A 21,485-nucleotide genomic window follows, 5' to 3' on the forward strand; every position below is an offset into this window, starting at 1 on the left:
CGTAGATACTCGAGGTCGCATGGCCGCGTGGCTCTAGGAAGTTCGTGTGATGTTACAGTAGCCTTACAGTGCACAATTATAATGTTTCGTTTGGCTAGTGCAGGAGGATCACCCGATAAGGCTACTCTAGACGAAGAAAGAAAGAAAAACAAGAAAAACGTATGGTTTATTGTAAAGGTTTTCGCTGCTTATGTGACAGTTCTACGATTAGGTAAGCTTTATTCAGGGCATGATAAATAGATCAAAATCGATCATCGAAAACTTAGGCGATAAGTCGATAATTAGCAACTATTCACCGAAGTGGAGGTGGCTGGTGGTGGATATTTATCCACCACTAGCCACCGACACTGAGGCGAATAATTGTTTTAGTATTTGCTTAAACAGTGAGATAAAAAAGCACAAAAAGATGATTTTAACTTATTTATTCCTTCAAAGATTACAACATTTTCTGGTGCAAATTCCTCGCGAATTGCCGGGAGGTGAATATCAAGGATGTAGCCAATCGGCCCAAGCGTTCAATGCTATCCACTGTTTTAGGATATACTAAGGGCCTGTTTATATTGGCACAGGCGCCCCAAGCTCAGTGCAAGCATGGCCGACAAAAATATAAGGATTTGTATGGGAATCCCGATAAAAAGCTTAAGAAGATAATATGAAAAAATTCTCAATTAAAAAGCCTAACCTTATTGCCAACGTGGGTAACTTCCTTCCTGTGTGGTTATTTTCCAGATCTGATGCGATTTGAGCCATTTCTCAATTTTGTGGTTGTCAAGGGTATAATAAAATCCCAAGGCTGGAAACTAAATTCTCAGGTGCCACCAATTTGAGTCAAATATTCCTAGATAAAATGTTCCCACGGTCACAATTCCACATCACAATCAATTGACAAAGATTGAACTTTCATCTCAACCCACCATCAACGCAATAGCAGTCCGGGGAGTGACCTCAGGCAGTAATATTGCAGGAAAACAGCTTTTGAAACACACGCTTCCACACCACATAGGCCACGGCTTTGACCCTTGATAACAAACTGAGCCTTACCGGGGTGGCAGACCGTAGTTTTGTCAACCGCAAATTTCTTTATTCCCCTGGGTCCAGACATGACATTGACTCAGTCGTCCAATCATAGTCATGCCTCCTTCCTGTTGACAAACTTCACAAACACATTCTGGAAGCAGGAAAGTGTTCAAAAATGCGAGAAGGAAAGCCGTAGTGAACAAACTTTTGAGCATTCGTGCCGCTTTTACAAGTTAATAGGACTTGTACGTAATAGGCTCACTCTGATCGTAACTGTTTTTTATCAAGCCTTCAAGGAATTAACATTACTTATGCAAATAAAATTTGCTCCCGTATTTTGTCAACCACAATTAATTTTTTTTATTCCCCGGGGTCTACTGACACAACTGTTTTCTCTCAGATGCTAATAATTAAATTTCACTGGCTTCAGCAACAAAATATTTGAAGCACAATATCCTATGAGAACAGAGTTTATTTGCATGTTAAAGTGCCCCTGTGACCAAAAAATCAATTCATATTTTTATTTGGATTTCAAAACTATGTTAACAAAACACTAAGTTGATTTCAAAAAGACACCTCTTTATTTTAGCTGTAAATTTCCTATTTAATGGTCCGCCATTACTAACATTATGTTCTTGAGAGAGCTGGATGGAGGAGAAAATGACGTCAAAGGCTCACTAGTTTAAGAATGCAATATGTGTGTACGCCGCAGAATTAATATGCAGCACGGGGGTTTTGGGCTTTCAGACTTTTAAACTCACGCTTTGCATATATAATAAGCTGCGTTCACGAGCTGAAATTTTAAGCTAGTGAGCCTCTGACGTCACTATTCCCTGGATCCAACTGTCTGAGGTCCAATCGGTCAGTTTTGAATGTGAGTAATGGCGGACCGTGAAATCCAAAACTTCACTCAAAGTAAACGGCCTTTGGATAAAAATCAAAGCTCAAAATTTTGCCAGTCAGGTGTTAAGCAAACACACTTTCAAAATCTGAAGGGAAAAAGGAAGTGGTTTTTTTGATCACAGGGGCACTTTAATTCCTTAAAAGCTTGAGTCAATGCCGTCATGTCTGGACCCAGGGGAGTAAAGAAATTTGCGGTTGACAAAACTATGGTGTGCCACCCCGGTAAGGCTCAGTTTGTTATCAAGGGTCAAAGCCGTGGCCTATGTGGTGTGGAAGCGTGCGTTTCGAAAGCTGTTTTCCTGCAATATTACCGCCTGAGGTCGCTCGCCGGACTGCTATTGCGTTGATGGTGGGTTGAGATGAAAGTTCAATCTTTGTCAATTGATTGTGATGTGGAATTGTGACCGTGGGAACATTTTATCTAGGAATATTTGACTCAAATTGGTGGCACCTGAGAATTTAGTTTCCAGCCTTGGGATTCTATTATACCGTTGAAAACCACGAAATTGACAAATGGCTCAAATTGCGTCGGATCTGGAAAATAACCACACAGGAAGTAAGTTAGCCACGTTGGCAATAAGGTTAGGCTTTTTAATTGAGAATTTTTTCATATAATTATCTTCTTTAAGCTTTTTATCGGGATTCCCATACAAATCCTTATATTTTTGTTGGCCATGTTCACACTGAGCTTGGGGCGCCTGTGATATGGGCCACCAGCCCGGTTGGGCAGGCTGGCCCGGTTTGCCGAGACCTCAGCTAATGACTATTTTCTTTGGTAAAATGTCAGTTCGTTTATATGAGAAGGCGGGTAGGTCCGCTTGTCAAGATCCCAGTCTGAGCCACCAAGATCTCAGCAAGCCGGGCTGAAAAATTCTCGTATAAACGTAAAGGTCCAGCCTGGTTTACAGGGATGAAAAATTGTTAAATTTGCATGATCAAAGGATTATTTTTGCATCTTTTGTTTTAAAATGCCATTCTGTACTTGCTAGAGCTAAAATAAACCTTCATTTTGAACCAAAACAAGAAACTTCACCAGTTATCCCTTGCTCTCCTCGCATAAACAGGCCCTAATACTCGATGTTTATTTTGTCAATAATTGTCAATTGACAAGTTGAATTTGTTGATAATCACAAGATTATCAGTCAGCTACGAAATTAATGGCAGTGTTCAAACACTTTCACAGTAAATCCATATTGAAATAAAGTTAAGTAAACAAACTGGGCAAACTGGTTTGTTACTGTGTGTAGAATCAAACATTAACTGTGATGGAAAGTGATTTAAAGTGTTTCGTTCATCTTCTATGAAAAATGTCGTTTTTGATGTTTTGGCACTTGTCGATTAAAAGCGATCAAAATGGAACTTCAACATCAAAAATCGATCCAATTCGATAATCACAAGAAATCGTGCAATCAACTTTTATCGATTTCCGATATTTGTCGATTGACAATGATCGAATTCAATTGACAACCATCGATTTTTATCAACTATCAAAGTTATCGATTTGTCACGACCTGCTCTATTCTTAAGAAGGGACTGTTCTTTCGCATATATATAATTATATCATGTGCTTCCATAATGTAACAACTTGTTTTCTTTTGTGGTACAAGGTGAAGATCTGATATGTATTTTATAATATATCTGCTAAGTCTTAATTAGTACTGCAAGAGTCACTCAAAATTTCAAATTTGCACCCCCCCTTGATTATATACATAGAAGGGTCGATTTCGAGTATTTGCAACCAGGGGTTTGCAGTTTTTCTTCAAATAGCCTCTGCCTCAAAATGAGTAACCCCTTCTTGCATTACTATTGACGCATTTCTCAAGCACATTGTTGTTGAAAGAGCAAATGATGATCTCTGTTAAAAAAACGTTGTGGTCACCGCTAAAAGGCAACATTGGTCATCAATCGGTGTCTCTGCTGCTGTTGTTATTGCATAGGCAAACCCTCATCATTTTCATAAAAAAGTGGCAAAATTGCCGTCTATTTTCGTTAAAAGCGTTCATCAAATCATTGCAAAACCGATCATTTTCCAGCAAAATTTGGCCAAAAATTTCTGTGAAATTGGCTGTTTTTCCATGGGTTTGTCTCTGAAAACCCCGCAATTTTTTTTTTTTTTTTGCCGACCTATCAGAAGCCCTGTCTCATATCCAATGCATGCTCTTGGAATTGTTATTGTTGATATTATTATTTATCAGATTTGAAACCAAGAGCTTGAAGGGTTGTGAAGCTTGGAAGGTTCATGAATAAATATAAATTATTATTTTTCTTTGGTTTTCAGTGCCATATGCCTACAAAGCTCTCAATGGATGAACTTTTCCGTCTCCTCCCTCAGGCAAATGCATCAATAATATTTGCTTCAAAACATTTTTTAGTTGTTCATGGATTGTCACTGATTTCCAGTCATGAAATTGCCTTGTCTTTGGTGTTGGATGCTGTTGTGTGGAACTTGTTACCATCTCCAAACCTAATGTAGATGTGAGACATTGTTTTCAGTGCAACCATTTTTTCTTAAACATAAATTAATTTTTTTTTCATAGCTCACATAATCATTGTTGTAAACATCGTTTATTTGTATGTTTATCAAGAAGGACGTTAAGTGCTCATGTGAAAAAATGGTGCTTGACTTCAGGAGTGAATGGTTGTAACCCTTTTACTTTACAAGAAATGATGCTAATTTTGATGGTGAAAAATCTAATAAATTGGCAAAAGGCCTTTTGTTCAGCCTTTCCCAGATCACCCTAATTTCTGATTCAATTAGCTACTCATTCAAACATGCTACATTTAAAAAATAAGCAATGGATGAACTTTCAGACGAATGTCCTGATAAAAACACATTAAACAGAGCTTAAAAAGCATTGTCAACATTTGGAGAAAAAAAGACAGACTGTGTCGTAGAACCCGAACTGAAAGTTTCTGTCGCATTAGCGATGACTTTTGGTCTGTTATTTGCTCGCTCTATCACTAAATGTTTGGAAACATGAAGAACACATGATTTTAAAACTGATGGGCTTGATTATCAAAAAGCTTTTTGTGAATGTTGAGATTTAGGTTGGCCCAATAATGGCGTCTCCACTGACGTCTCAATTATAAATATTGCAAATATTTTAATATAATATGCAAGAAAATTACAACAAACAATACTCCTCTTAACCCACACACCTTTTTTCAGTCCCAAAATTCGTCAGATTTTTATGTCTACAAAGTTTAAAAAGAATCATTAAACCCTTTCTTGCCCTAGGGGGGGCCCATTGACAAGTAAAATCGTCTGACATTAGACAGAGTAAAATCTAAAAGTGTCACTCTTGGGCAGAAAATGGTTAAGCAGAAATAGATCTTCTGGGGTACTTTTTTTAATTATATAAACTTTAAAAACACTTTCTCATCATGAGGCTTAAAAATACAGTTAAACCAATTTCTACAAACATGACAGAGACAAAATCAGCTAGTGATAAATACAATATGTACGCTAGACCAAGACCTAAATATGGATGTCAGCAGTCTCATGAAATTGTACTGCAGGTGCACCCCCTTTTTTATAACTTAGGCTTTTAGTCAGAGTTACCAAGGGTCAATTCTTGGTACTTCTTGTTCACCTGGCCCAAGTGTTTAAATAATTGATAGCCCTATCTGCCAGATACGTGTAAATTACTATCCAGTGGATAAGTCATAGCAAAACCAATATTGTCATATAAACATAACAACTTTCTTTAATTTTCCAGACATGTTTCAACGGTACATCCGTCATCTTCAGTGTTACATATTTTGAAATCGCCGTTGAATTTAAAATATGTAACACTGAAGATGACGGATGTACTGTCGAAACATGTCTGGAAAATTAAAGAAAGTTGTTATGTTTATACGACTATCTATATTGTTGCTGCTATCTAGACCTTTTGGAAAAACCAATTGTGCTTTCCACTAGACAGTGATTTATCTGGTGGATATCGTTATCCACCTTGTGAACAACTGGGGCCAGGTGTATGCAAGTCGTTGTTGAAGTAGTGTGTAATTTCAGTATAACTCTCATTAAAAGCTGTGATAGAAGTAAGCGAAATTAATATAACTGAGTGAAATTAAAGGTGTAAATCTAGTGTTTGTACAATAAAAACCCAATTTTGATATATTAAAATTCAGTCCTAAACAAAAGACACGATCTTTAGGCTCTGGGGAAGAAACTCATACAAATCCTTATATTTATTCCCCAGAGCCTTGTGTTGATGCCTTTTGTTTAGGACTAAATTTAGTATATTGAAATTGGTCTATTGTGTGGGTTTATTATAAATTAAATATCATCATCATCATCATCATCATCATCATACCCTGGTAAAAGTACTTTGTACTGTAAATGGGAATGTTTTAGTTATGGCTATTTGCCATTTTTTACGGATCTACTAAGTCAGCAACTTCAATTTTAGTGACAAAAGTGACACCTTAGTTTTTAGTCAAACTCTTGTTACAAAATTTCTTATGATGAGAAAAGACCATCATTTTTCATAGGTTAAAAAAAATGTTGCTGTCACAAACTACTGGTACAATATCTATCATTTCTTCAAAAGGGTTGGGATAATTGCAAGTGAATGCATGTGAAGCTTCAGGGACAGGGCTTTAGAATGTTAACAGCAACAGGCAAGCCTCTTTAATCTGTGCACTGTCTCTACATTACCCTTATCACAATATTTAGCATTGCTTCTTAATTTTAACATTTTCCTTGACTCAGTTATGCTTTTCAGAATCAAACAGCTAATGTTTTGTCCAAAAAATGATGTCATCAGGTGCGGGAATGAAGGAATGCTACTCTGGCCTCATCATCGTTATCTCTGTAAAAGTTAGAAAATAGAATTAGGCAAATCAGTTCAAATTGAGAGTTAGCATAATATTCTTAATTAGTACCGGTATATACGGTACTAAAACAGTGGAAAGCATTGAATGGGTGCACTGATTGGCTACTCAAACTCTGGAAATGCCATGGCTATTCACCTCCCAGCAATTCACACACAATTTGCGCCTGAAATTGTTGCAATCTTTGCAAGAATAAATGAGTTAAAATCATCTTTTTGTGCTATATTATCTCACTGTTTTAGTATAATATTACGCTAAAAAAACTATTCACCTCAGTGTAGGTGGCTAGTGGTGAATATTTACGACCACTAGCCACCTCCACTTCAGTGAATAGTTGCTAACTATCCTGATCACATACAACAAACTTACCCTTTGCCTTTATGTGAAGAATTTTGAAAAAATGCTCAAAACATACTAGCTGCCTTGTAGCTGAGGACTGACATGGGCAGCAGACAGACAAAGAAAGAGATGGATGAATGGAAAGTTGGACGGATGGATTGAATAAGCAGGATCAGATATCCTTACAGCTCCAGTGAGGCCTCAAGCATTTTGAGCACAGAAATGTATTGTAAGAAAGTAAGGAGGAAAAGAAACGTCAATCTTGATGTAAAAGCTTCAATTTCTCTGCCAATAATAATAATTTTATTATTACCCATAGTTTTCCAGATACAAAGCGCACTTGGTTATAAGATTAAAGATGCACCTTTAACTTTCAAACTTGATGGCATTTACGTCACAAACTGAAAGTCTGAAGATTGCAGTGTAAGTCAAGAAAAGTGGCAGACGGAAGTTCAACTAGAATTTAGAGAAAACCTTTAAATCCTGCTGTTATTAGTACTTTCTTGGGGGTGTTTGAAGGCCATGTTACTGCCATCTTATGTTAAAGGATCGAATAGCCTGGAACCAGGCTCCGAATTCGGGCTGTGGCGAGCGAAGCGAGCCAAGCGGGGGTCTGCGGAAGGGAAGGAGTGCAATGTGCCGACTTTTTTTCCCCACTATAACCCCAACTGCAGAGCCAACCTTGTTCCCAGGGTCTCAGTCTTCTCTGCCTTCATTGTGGTTGTGGAACGAGGTTGCTGCGGAGCCTGGTCCCAGGCTGAGGATTGAAGAATCATCCCTGCACGAGTTTTGATGCAAGAAGATACTTAGCTATAAGATGCACCTTGGGTTTAGATCACATTTGGGGCCAACAAGCAATTTCTTTGCGATAAAATGCTGGGCCTTATAACCGAAAAATTACGGTTTGTCTTAGTCTTTATCACCACTTTCAGTGCTAACTTTGCTCACTGTGAATGGAAGAGAATATCTGGAAGTAAAACTTACTCTTTGTAAATAGCCATTTTGATTTTCTTTGCGTTGATTTTACCCCGTGTGGTGCACAAGTAAATCACTGCTACAATTGACATAGTCAATAGAGCAGCTGAACCAACAACAACACCAATCCAATGTTTCTTCATTTGCTCTGTTAAACAAAGAAACGTTTAAGTATAACAAGATTTGCCAAGAGATACATCTGTTAAGGGTTATGCCCCCTTCCCCCTGGAATTATCAACTTAAGGTTACATGTAGATATGACGGAAACCAATATTATATCATTGTCACACTTAATGTGGGAGCTGTGGTATTTCTGCCTTAAAGCCCACACAGTTTGTGTACTTTACTGCATCTTCTTGTATTAGGGGCTGTGGAGTATGTTTGAAAGTGGGGGAGGGACTAGGTTTTGGCATGGGGCATGGATCACGGAAGTGTGAGGGAGGGGGGAGAGGTTTAGGAGAACACAACACTGCAGGAAGAACGTGGGGGGCTCAGCCCTTCCCTCTCTGCAGCCCTTGTGTATAGCTTTGCACTAGTTTGCTTATTTTAACAACTTTTCTTAGGTGTTGCCTTTCTTGTTAATTTGTGAAATTCCCTTTTGCTGAGATACAGGATGCCTAAATCAAGGGTTGGAAGATTAAAGCAGGAGAAAAACTTTGAACTAAATCCAATGCAGGTCTGAGTTTTTGTAAACGTTTTTACCAACATACCTTTTAATACCTTCCATGGCACCTTATTGAAATGTACTCCATCCTTATTCTTCTTCATGAAGACGGCTTTTTCAACTCTCAAGGAGTTGTTTATGTTGTCTTTTATCTTTGTGAACTCGTTTATAAACTCTCCAGATGTTCCCCATGCACCAAACATCCACATTGGGTGGTCCTTTGAAACAAATAATAATTGTAGAGCCACTATGTTAAATCTTTTTTTACACTTATTGTTGGCTAAAAAGTTGCAACCACCCAGTTATCATACAACTGTCACGGGCAGATCCAGGATTTTTCTTAGGAGGGGGTGCACCCCTAAGGAATGAAATAGTGTTGCTGACTGATGGTTTTTTTTTGGCAGAATACCAGTTGTCATAGAGAGCTGCAGGTCATCTACCCCTAGATCTGCCCCTGACTGATGAAAACTTTCTAGTTTGCCATTGTACAGGTTCTTGGAATGGTTCTTACATGGTTCTAAGATGTTAAAACCTTGAACATCATGTGGAAAGTTCCTACCGGTACTCAGCAGTTCCAAAGTGAAAAAGATTTCTGAATACAATGTACCATGAAAAGACACAGTCGGCATATACAGGACCATAAATAAATAAAAAACTTGGCAATTAAGTTTCTGTTTTACCACTAATTGGAGTGTCAAAAGCATATTTTGCACCACTTACAGTTGTTCAAGATTAAAAAATACTAAGACCAAACTGCTGTACAAATTTACAAAAATTATTAAATTATAATGAAACTTCATTACATTGGAAGGAACAAGACTGTATGAATACTATAAAAAGTAGGGAAAATGAGGAAGAATAAATTCTCTTCTGCAAAACAAGTAAACAATAGAATTACCTAATGTCAAAATAACTACAGTTATTATGTCGTTTTTCTGTACCTGGTTCCACAGCCAGGAATGTGACTTACCGTGATAGGCACATCCTGTGGGTCCCCTGTGTCAAGTTTTCTTTTGATGTGAATCACCTGAAGGCTTGAGTTCTCTGTAGAATTCTCTGCTATAACCTGGTAATTGTTTTTGTCATCTATCTCTAAATTCCCTGTCGTTTTTATGGTATTCAAGTCCTGACAAGATACATGTGTGTTTCAAAATTAGCCTTAAAAAGCTTATAAAGAAGAGCGATAGGAAACGTGAGAAGTACACAAACAGATAATCACAAACACATGAACAGCAATAAAATTGTAAATATTAGATTATTTGAAAGAAACTGGCTTTGCTCACATCAGTGAAAACAAAAAATTGTGATATAATATTTTGCTAGTGTGAAAAGTTCAATGTCATGTTAGGAACACAAACACTATGATGTAATAAGAGCTAAAAACTTATTCTTGTTTTCATGTTGGAGGTTTAACAAGACCTCAGCAACAATATCAGTGGAAGTCACCTTATGAATTAATTTTCTATTTCTTTTTTAATTAAAATAATCTGAATTTTATTTTTGGTACATAAAAGGTTTTTTAACGTCTGGATTCCCACAAATATTGAACAGTTCAGCAAGGGACATCTCTTTAGGTAGAACACCAGCAATGAGTTCACAAAAATCACTAGGGAAAGTAAAAGTTCCCCATAAAACTATTAAAAGTCTTTCTAACACATTTTTACACAGGGACACTCAAAAGAAGTGCAAGGAGCTAAGTCTCCAAAACTTTCTTACAAAAAGAACACATATCATCTTTCAAAACAGTCCTCTTTCAAAACAGTCCTATTTCATTTAGTTTTGAATTCATGTGAAGTACATGTGTCAAATTTAAGATCTTGCAGCTTTCACATATGGTTCCATCAAGTTAGTAGACATATGGTTCCATAGCATTACCGAATGAGGAAGAAGAATAACTTGTTCCAAAGACTCTTCAGTTTGCTAGAACTCTCTCTTTTAATTCAGCTTTTTAGTGTAAATAAGTCAGAGAGCCTTTCTAAGCTAGCGTGTAGCTAGGATTTTTCAAAGTGAAAGTGACAATTTTAAGGATGAACAGTGAGTGTTGGGGGGGGGGGGGGGGGGAAGACAAGCTTAAAAATAGCTTAAGATGAAGTGAGAGAGTGAGTTCCAGGTGACATAAATTCCTCTGTTCCAGTCTCACAGATATGGTTTGACTGTCACAAAGGGCGGTCCCCCCTGGCTATGCACCTGCTAAGGACATTAGGAAATAGTAATCCCTTGTTTTTTGTCTTGCTTACATAAAAGGATAAGTATTGTAAATGCTAACATGGTAATTGTCAACTCATCAATTCCATTTACAATATAAATTATTACGATATTTAACAGAGGACCAGAAATTTTTAAATTACTGTAGCCTGGAATTTAGCAACAACTTAAGTCTCGAGGGCTTAAAATAATGATTTGCGATAATCTTGGGGAACTAAATTATCTGTTGGTGACACCGTCGATTCCAAGTCCTCCGTATAACTTGGACAAAAAGCAAAACTGAGTCAAATATTGTTGTAAAAAGCATTTTGAGAGGTATTCAAGTAGCGGCAAGCCGGTGATCTGCTTGACGATACTGCCTTAGTTTGGTACAATTCGCATAGAATTACTGATAACAAATACTCTTTTTAAGGCAAAGAATAGAACTGAGAGAAACGATGCAGTACATTTGCATGGGATTGACTTACGAAATTATACATCGACGAAACTTTGTTACAAGTTATAGATAAATAACTCGATAACTACGTAAAATCAAAACTACTGAAAAAAATATCTTACCAGTGTTTTCCTTTCGTGTGAGGGTGATGCCGATATCCAGGTAAGAACAAAATCTCCTTTAGTATCTTGGATTCTTCTTGGCTTCTCAGTACAGTTGTTCAACGGCATGAATCCAAAGAAGACCCAACCTTTTTCGTCTACTGTAACGTTCAAATTGAATTCAATGCACTCGGCATTTTGGTCAATGTTCCATTCTACTAGAAACTTGCCTTCACTCAAGTTGACTTTGTTTGTGATGAGGTTGTTTTGCTTGTCCGCCAGTTTATCTCGGTGTGATGAGTCAGCGATTAGCACAAAGTTTAAGATGCAATAAAATGTGCTTATGATCTTGGAGATGTTGAAATTTCGTCTACCCATGGCCGCGTAGGCTCATAAAGTTCTGTGTCACAGCTTGATGGCTCTTTTGCGAAAGCTTTGCGAAGAGATGACAAACAGCTCAACGTTGGTACCACGAAAATAAAACCCTAGAGGACGGAACTTAAATCGTTCTCAAAACCAACGTGGTCACGTCAATTTGACTGATTTTTCCTCAATATATTGGTTTTTCTTCCTTAAATGACTACCCGTAGGTATCTTTAAAATTTTGCAGAACGTGCTCTCAAATGCCGATTGCAAGTGAGTTCAAATGAATAAAATGCTCCGTTTCCTAGCACTTGTATTTGCAGCCAGACATGCAAGTTCAACAAGTGAGAAGCTTTCACATGCAAATTTATAAGAGAGTCCTTAATTTGAATATTACTGATAACAATTACGCAACTTTTGTATGTCATGACAATATTTAAGCAGTCGCGTTGCACGATTGAAGAGTCGCAGAAACATTTTACACACAAATTTCACTTTATGATAAAAGCGTTTCAATGCACGTGGTACCAGGCACGTGGTCGAAGTTGGCGTTCGTTTTTAAAAGGCCATATGGAAAATCAGGAATCCGGTATCGGAAACCGGGAAGTCTCTTTATGATAGTCCACTGACGTAAACGCTGAGGAAATAGAGAGAAAATCACCGTAGTTTTCCATATACCCGTGAAATATGATTGGGGATGGCAAACTACTGATCGAAGTTGGCGTTCGTTTTTAAAAGGACATATGGAAAATCAGGAATCCGGTATCGGAAACCGGGAAGTCTCTTTATGATAGTTCACTGACGTAAACGCTGAGGAAATAGAGAGAAAATCACCGTAGTTTTCCATATACCCGTGAAATATGATTAGGGATGGCAAACTACTGATCGAATGTAGGAAAACCATGTGTGCTAATGATTGGGGTAAAAAGAAGGGTATAATTTTCTGTTTCTGTTAATTGTATCCGTAATCTTACGTTTTCGAATGTGTGCCGCGCTTTACTTTAGAACTCTCAAACCAGTTTTAAAATAAACAGGTATAGTGTGGTAGTATTTACCAATAAAATTGGTAAAATCTCCATCTGAAAGCCAAAAGCTCCCAAGTGGTTAACTGGAAACGTCCGCGAAATCCACTTTATCAAGTGTATAGATACTCAGTTTCACAAGAAGACAACTTTAAGTTAACATTATCATGTTGATCCCTTGGGCTGTTAGCAAAGAACACCCTTGCTCAGCGTCACAACCACATTATAAATATACTGGTGGTGTTACCCCTTGGGTATACCCAGCTCTAGCAACCCCAGAGTGATCTGTTATTTGATCACCATGAGAATTGTAACAAAAATTTCTCCAGTTAACTTAACTATCTCACCGCTAGTACGTGTTCAAAGAAGGAGCAAGGAATCACAGCATTATATGAAACTTCGTCCCAGACTTTAAAATATTTCGCATTTTTGAACAACTGTTTCGTGAAGCAAACTCGATCCTGAATGAAGCTGAAATAATCTTGTCAATCGTGCCAATCAAGTGTAAACTCTATGCCAGTGTGACAATCGTAAGTCAAGTGAATTTCGAATGCCACTTATTTATTGTAGCTTTTTTCGCTCAAGTATATTTATAAAATATTTTGACCAGCCTCCATTCTTTGCTTTATTTTGTTTTTTTATTATTATTTTTTTGTTTTTTTGCTCCTTTAGTTAAATTCAGGCTTTCAGTTTCCGATTCCCGATTCCTGATTCTCACTTTTCTATACGCCCCACTTGTGTCCTATCTTCTGCTCCAACCTACTGAACGTCCTCGGAAAGTTTGCCAACAAGAGGCCCCGCTATCATTTCCAAATAAATACGAAGGCCCCGGGCATACCTCCTTTTCAAGAGAATGCCCCATAAAAGATACTTATGTGAAACTATTTTGACAGTTTTTAACCAATAACAACAACAATTTGTTCGAGTGTGAAATATATGCAAGACATATTTTTGTCTTAGATAGATAGATAACCTTTATTTTATTCACGGACATTCATCACCTTATATAAGAACAATGTAAAGTGATAAATTGATAAAATACTAGATTAAAACTACCCTGCCCCCTCCCCTCCCTAGCAATACACCGGATCCGGGAGCGCATGATCTTAAAACTGTAATACGAAAAGCTGCTCTCCAAGAATGCCATGACTCAACCCAGTATTTACTCAAGGCGTTTGAACTGCCCCAGGGACTCTGCTAGCAGTAAGTCTTACTTCTCGCGGAATCTGTTCCAAAGCACAGTGCCACTGTAGTGTGTGGCAATGGAACAATTAGCTTGTTCTCAGAGTCCCCTAGGTTATAAACAGTTTCCTGCTTTTCAAACTTAGAACATAAAGCCAACCCGTGCAGAGCCTTATGAACCATTGAAGATCTATGTATTTGCTGGAAAGATCGATTTCTCCATCCCAGAAACTCAAGCAAGTGACCAGCATCGACGTCATAATTAGAATAAGTCAAAACACGGGCTGTACGTTCTATTTCGCAACTTCTGTACCTTATTCTGCAAAGTTATACCACAATGACCCAAAATCGTCAAAATGTGGCTCAATTAGAGCTTGATATAAAGTGCCTCATGCTTTTTATCGCCCCAATGCCTTAAGCGCAACTGTCTTTGTTAGTTCGTAAAAGAGATCAAGAGGTAAGAGATTGAATCCCCCATATTAGGGTCTCTTACCATGATAGTTTTTTGAAATCTATTTTTAGCTCTCTGTCATTCTGTCTGGCTATTTTTAGAACAACACCTGATTGGTTAGCTAGAATGATGTCATGTAAGTTTTTTATCAGAGTCGAATCGATCTTATCAAAAAAAAAATGGCGGGAGAAGTAGGTATCACTTTTGTTAACGAATGGAAAGAGTCAAGAAAGGAAAAAGAAAAGAACAACAAGCGGCAACCAAGGAGAAAAACCAACACCAAAACCAGGCACAGACTGACTCCACCAAAACTGCGAAGCCAATTAAGCAAAAACGGAAATAAAACTTACAAAAAGACATTTAATAGGTGTATAATATAATTTCTGAAGCTAAATTGTAGTTAAAAATAAAGAAACTAAAGGATATAAGTGCTGCCTTTGTAATTACATCCGCAAATGGTTAGACTTTCAAGTCTTCTCGGATAAGGACTAGAAATCGTAGGCCCCGTCTCACAAATTTCTTCCATGTTCATTAGTTCCCTGTGGGACGTTAAAGAACCCACACACTATTCGAGAAGTGTAGGGGATGAAGTTCCCGGTGTTGTGGCTGTCCTCTGTGTGTATATGGGTGGGTGGGTATAGCAGGTCCACATCAGCTGAATAGCTGCCAATACTTCAACCTGCTCAAACAAATGAATAACAAACAAACTGGGTTGCCTGTGGTACGTGTTACTCAAAAACAGAAGGGACTGAGTTGGGTGGTATTGAACTGCAGCGTTCCAGTCAATTTTTTCAAGTCGGGGGTCATTAAGACCATTTAAGGGGTCACCCAGAAGTTGTGCCAGCAGAGGCCCTTTGGCTCACACGTTCATACGACGAAACAGATCTTTTTCTGAGGTTAAAAAGCTGGCTACCAGCCTATTGATCATTTGTCAGAGAGAAAAAATTCCTGTCATCTTCAGAAAAAATAGGCACGCATTGCGTACGTGTGGTAGTGCAGTAGCACAGTCTGCACAGCACTTTATTCCATATTGTCAACTGAGCTGCGTTTTGTCTTCCAGGAGATTCAAGTTGTTTTTGCGTAATATGTAGCTCTAATAGTAAACGGTTTTGTTTTGGTATTGTATATCATTGTACTGCCATGGTAGAAATCTTAGGTAAATAGACCCCCTGAGAAGACATGTGGTTACTAGCAAAGTCAGTACTAAACCCAGAAAGATTGAAGAAAATAAAAGGGAATCGAGAAACATTGGCTTCTAGGCTGACATGTTGATCATTTTCAAGTTCCCTCACAACTTCTTTTAACCACAAGTTTAAGCGTGCACTCTGAGCATCTGACAGCTTTGTAATACAAAAGTTCACTGAAGTTAACCCTGTCCGATGGGGTTAGTGTCTTGATGGGTGACCTCAAAAAATATACCACTTTGTAACAGAAGCATAGGACCGAAAATTCTATTTTAACGCTCAAAAATGCGAACCAAGCAAGGTACAGATTTTTTGTTAGCTTGCTTTATGCAAAGCAAATATTGATGCAAAAGTATATAATTATTTATACACAGTTTTTAGGAAGAGCAGAAGGAAGTTTTCAGAACGGTCGATCGAGAATAAAATATTTTGCTATCAGCAACACAATTAACGACATGAAAACAACATTAATCTTGAACCGCGCATATGAAAAGTTACGATCAGCGAAAAATATTTTGCGAGATTTTCGCTACATTCAAATTTGTTATTGTACTTTTGGCGGCACCAGTAAATCGCAAAATCGAAAGTGACATCGAATTCAGCGGGCGCCGTGATCAAGTTACCGCGGCGTGTTTACTCACGAAACACTGAAACATCAGTGTCAAATGATGGCAACATACCAGTTTTTGTTTTTGTTAGTTTTCTTTTTCTTTCAAGTGTTATAAGATTTGACAAGAAATGTGCGAATTCAACACAAAGGTCACAATCGCCCAACTCTTGAGGTTGACCATTGTTTTTGCAAAGTCAAAAATTTACTCTTCAAGACGAGGTTATTTATCACCAGGTAATTCCATCGTTTTGGAAATAGCAGCTACTTTATTATTCATCAGCGTCACAATTTTCTGCTGATTTTGGGGCTTATTTTATTGAAACTCAAGCACACTTCCAACAGACCTGTTTATTTTCGTGACTTATGGGCTGCTTACACTGCACTACCACCAAAATCCTCCCGTATCACATTTCAACCCACGTATGCAAATTTGTTAAGCTCGAAAATTACACATGTTAAATTCTCAAAGGCTGGAAATCTCAGAAAAAGCCTTTTCCAGCGAAACACTTTTTGAAACAAAGAACATATTTGCTATTAGAGGCAAAAAACTCTTCCTATTTCAACTGCGAGCTTGCAAGCAAGACACAATCTGTGTCACAAAGCATATGCAATTAAATAAATTTCTAACAGTTCACATCAAACCCTTTTCGAACCTTGACTGTAAATAATGGAGCACAAAAGAGACAACAAGCTTTCATTCAAATAATTTTTCACTGTCACATTTCCAATTTTTTTTTACCTTTGCAGGGTTGAGTACAAAATAAATGTAAATTGCCAGACAACTTAGATGCGACTTCAGTAAACACTGTGGTGCATTCAAGGCGTTCGATTCCTTCAATGTTTGTTAAATCCATAAAAAATGTTCCATTTGATTTCAGTGTTGTATATAATACCACGTTAGTAAAATATTAGAAACAAAGCTCACTTGATATCCAACGGCGAAAAATGAAATTGCTGTCCGCCTGTCTTGTTCATCCAATTGACGTTCCATTCTTGAGCTCCACGAGGGTATATTTTTTTAACATATCCACTAAAACGCCATTCGCGTTACAATGACTTTCGACGCCATTGAAGGTTAACAAGAATTAGTGAAATTTCCAATTGTTACCGGAACATTGTGCAGAGTTGAGTACAAATAGCCAGACTGAACAGAGATCACAGATCTACTTAAGGTGTTCAATTTCTTCTCTGTCTTTGTTAAACCCATAAGTTACCAGAGAATTTTCCATTTGGTTTCAGTATTGTAAATAACATCACCACTTCAGTTGGTAAAATATTAGAAATACAGCTCACTTTGATTTCGGCTCGACGGGCGAAAGATTGTTGTCGAAGTGCATTACTCGCGTTTTTGGAATCCAGATAGTTATTTTGCACCGCCTGTCTTGTTTATCCAATTGACGTTCCATTCTTGAGCTCTATAGGCAACCCAGTGTACGCTTTTTGGAGCGTCTAGTTTTGTTTAAAGATGCACTAAAACGCCATTTGCGTTACAATGACTTTCGACGCCATTGCAGGTTAATTAAATGTTCTCCTGTGAGCACCAGAGAAATCTACGCATTACCCCAACCCCCTCAAACCTAACGAAATACGCAAAGAAGACTCTATGCACAAAGACACCACTTAGCAGGGGAGTGACATGACAGGCAAGACTTTTACCGACGCGGAAAAAAATAAAATAATAATTAGAAAAAAAAAACGACGAAATATTATCCATTTTCCGACTGGGATTGCCATACTGGCAACCCAGTAATTAATTTTAAAAAGACCAAGGAAATGTGGATAAGTTTTAAAAAAACTCAGTAGTCTCAAGCCCCTAGTCTTATTTGTATCGGAAACGTGGTATTAGACAGAGTAGAGGTGTTTAAGTTACTGGGAGTACATGTTCAGAGGAAAGCACATATCGGTGATATTGTAGCTAGAGCAAACAAGCTGCTCTAATTTTTGTTCGTGTGTTGTAAAGCTAACCTGCCTACTGAAGTGGGATTAACTATAAATACATCACCAAGATACGCCCACTTCTGGAATACGCTTTCCCGATTTGGGGTGGTCTTCTCAATTACTTGGCCGACGACTTGCAACGGATTCAAAATCGCTCAATGGATATCCTTGGCCTCTCTAGAGACGCTTTACAGCCAGTTGATGTACGAAGGGACAAACACACAGTCCAGGCATTTATCAGTTTTATAGAGGCAGACGATCACCCATACAAGAGGTTCATTAATGAAATAACGCATTCGTATTCACTTCGGGCTCAACGAGTGGGAGTGCCTGTACCGACCAATCGAACTAGAGACTCATTCATTCAGCGCGGGGCAAGACTTCATAAAGTAGAATGGAGGTATGAACAGATTTTTTAACCCTCTTCAGTATTCAGAGCACGACAAGACTTACAGTGTATAATAGTTTATATAGTTAGTTACTTTAAATTTGATGTATTTTTTATAGCCAAGATCAGATATATTATTATCAACGGGAGCCGCTATTTCTTCTAATTCCTTGAGTCAACCCTTTCTCTTAGGAACAGGTTTTCCCGGCGAAAAGTATCAATTCCCTTGACGCCGATATAGCTCTGTTTTGATTGGCGTTTACAACAGTAGCGTGCTGAATCCCCCAGGGAAGGCGTTCTATAAATACATCTACTCAGGAAAGGGTTTGTTTGTTTGTTATTTATTTGCTTGAGCAGGTTGAAGTTTTGGCAGCTATTCAGCTGATGTGGATCTGCTATACCCACCCACCCATATACACACAGAGGACAGCCACAACACCGGGAACTTCATCCTCTACTCTTCTCGAATAGTGTGTGGGTTCTTCAACGTCCCACAGGGAACTTATACCATATCATCATACATCTTTATTTACCCTCGGATTTTTACAGTAGCTTGGTGTAGCTAATATCTCCGAGCATTTACCCTCCCAACCATGATACACCCCAGAAGACAGACCACAATACCGGGAACTACACGCCCTGCTCTTTGCGACAAGTGTACGGATTTTTTTACGTCCCACGGGATTATGAACATTGAAGGGTTGTGAGACGGGACCCTCGGCTTATCGTCCTTATCCGAGAAGACTAGAGAGTCTAACCATTTGCAGATGTAGTTAAAAAGGCAGCACTTTTTCCTCAGCTATTTAAAGAGCCTAAGTATTGGTCCGGCCGGAGTTGAACTCACGACCTCCTGCGCGACAGCCCGGTGCTCAACCAACTGAGCCACCGGTGCGCTTATGAACATGAGGTGATTTGTGAGACGGGACCTCCGGCTTATTGTCCTTATGCGAGAAGACTTGAAAGTCTAACCATTTTCGGATGTAATTACAAAGGCAGAACTTCTCCTCAGTTATTTAAAGACCCTGAATGTTGGTCCGGCCGGAGTCGAACTCACGACCTCCCGCATTGCGGCCTGGTTCTCAACCAACTGAGCCACCGGTTACCCTTGATGAGTTTCTGTATGCACCAAGAATCCATCACCTCTAGTAGAAACTAAACCCCTTTAAAAAATGATGGAATGTTCGTGAAAGGAGCCCGCTCTCGCCATGCACTATCGAAGTTATTGGCCAGCTTTTCCCAAATACTATTCTTGCCGGAAGAGATGGTTATCAGACGAGAGTGGGTTTTTGTTTATCGCAAGAGTGTTTCGATTGGTTGAATATGGAAGAACCCCGAAATCTTTTCCAGTCTTCTCTCGGTTAATGCGAGGCGAGCGTTTTCATCGAGGGTGAAGCGAAAATGGCAAATATTCAAGTTTTCACGTTTCTTCGCTGTGAGCTATCAGGAAAATGAAGGCTTGTTATTGATGATTTGACTGAGAACAACCAACCTCGATATGGAGGCCGACGAAGAAAAGAACGACGTGGTTTATTCAAGCGGCGATGAAGGTGGAACCACAGTAATGTCGGAGAGGGTGTCAAACCTTGCCAACAGTATTTACAGCGAGTTTGAGCGAATGATACAGAAATATGATCAGGATGTTGTTTCCGGACTTATGCCTCTTATGGTATCAGTATTAGAACAACTCGATAGCGCCTATGGAGACAACAACGAGCAGTTAGTGGAGCTTGAAATCCTTAGTGATGATAATGAACAACTTATTACACAATATGAGAGAGAGAAGCAACTTCGAAAGCTTGCTGAAAATGTAAGTGAAATAAACCTTATTCCTTTGTGAATCAACTATGATGATTAAAATTTAGTACTTCGGTAACTTGCGTAAATGATAAATGTACCATGTGTATGCAGGTAGCATGATAATTTCCTGCTATTTTCCTGTCTAGTGGTTTCTTAGTTTGTATATTCAAAGGGCAGTTTTTCAATTTGAACAAGAGCGTTTAGTACGTTCTGGAATTAAAACTATTTTCCTCCGTATTTTTTAGTATTTCGGACGTCAAGCGATGTTCTTACCCGAGCTTCGACGCTTTTGTTTTCCAGTTGAAGTCAGAAAGGCGTTGTCCTTTTGTCAAGATTTTTCTGTGATTTCAAGGCTTTTGGAATTAAGAGTTCTCCGTTTTCAAATAGTACTTAGCCATGAATTAAATATTGTTTTTTTAATAACATTACATTTTTTCCTCGCAAACATTTACTCTGTGATATTTTTCTCGAGATTGAATTCTGGTGGATGGTCATGTATCATTTTAGATTTCTTTACACCTTCTCCAATAAATGAAAAAGGAAAAAAAAACTATACGATGCTAATAATAATATTTAAGTGCGTCAATTTGTTACAACAGAGAACATCTTCTGCTATCCAATATACTTACCCTAAATTATTGTAACTGTTAGTTTGAATAATTTGCAAGTGCACAAAATTGAATTAGGAAAAAAAAAGCAGGAGTTAATGAATGGGTGTTTTCTGTTTGCAAACACCAATGTCCAATTTCTTGTGAAATTGCAATATGCCTTCTCTCAAACAAAAGTTCATTTTTTTCATCAGCCAGTGAACTTCTGGTTGTCATGTTCTTCTTGTTCTCCCTGAATGAACCGACTATACAATGTTATCCCCCAAAAATATTGTAAATATATTTATATATATGTGACAAAACTCAGGAAACATATAATCTACAGCGTAGGGACATATTCCATGGTAGACCATTGTCCTTCTTTTACGAATCCCATATTGAAGCCTTCTAAGGTTTCAGATTGGCGATGGGCTAGTTGAGTTACGGAAGGGAAGGACATTGTAAGCTGCCAAAGTTTTTGAGC

The 21,485-nt window shown here is 38.2% G+C and overlaps 2 protein-coding genes and 1 long non-coding RNA gene across 5 annotated transcripts in view; 2 read left to right on the forward strand and 1 right to left on the reverse strand.

Annotated features, from left to right (window-relative positions):
- LOC137999526 (uncharacterized) lies at window positions 1-4,646 on the forward strand. Its single transcript, XR_011122966.1, has 2 exons — window positions 1-211; window positions 4,199-4,646. It is a non-coding gene; the product is annotated as an uncharacterized lncRNA (long non-coding RNA).
- Window positions 4,647-5,248: 602 nt separating this feature from the next.
- On the reverse strand, window positions 5,249-12,188 carry LOC137999525 (uncharacterized). Its single transcript, XM_068845309.1, has 5 exons — window positions 11,501-12,188; window positions 9,708-9,863; window positions 8,784-8,955; window positions 8,083-8,221; window positions 5,249-6,737 (listed from the first exon to the last, which is right to left on the reverse strand). The coding sequence occupies exons 1-5, from the start codon at window positions 11,855-11,857 to the stop codon at window positions 6,689-6,691; spliced, it is 873 nt and encodes a 290-aa protein (XP_068701410.1). The 5' UTR covers window positions 11,858-12,188; the 3' UTR covers window positions 5,249-6,688.
- A 7,774-nt stretch (window positions 12,189-19,962) lies between these two features.
- Window positions 19,963-21,485, forward strand: part of LOC137999527 (C-Jun-amino-terminal kinase-interacting protein 4-like) — a 32,298-nt gene continuing 30,775 nt past the window's right edge. For all 3 annotated transcript variants that reach the window (XR_011122967.1, XM_068845310.1, XM_068845311.1), the window contains exon 1: window positions 19,963-20,424. Coding sequence is in view for 2 of the 3 variants with exons in the window: in XM_068845310.1 (XP_068701411.1) it covers window positions 20,113-20,424 (312 nt within the window). In the remaining variant the exon portion in view is untranslated. The remainder of the gene's footprint in view (window positions 20,425-21,485) is intronic.

This window comes from Montipora foliosa, chromosome 4, assembly GCF_036669935.1.
Source record: "Montipora foliosa isolate CH-2021 chromosome 4, ASM3666993v2, whole genome shotgun sequence".
NCBI classification, from domain to species: domain Eukaryota; kingdom Metazoa; phylum Cnidaria; class Anthozoa; order Scleractinia; family Acroporidae; genus Montipora; species Montipora foliosa.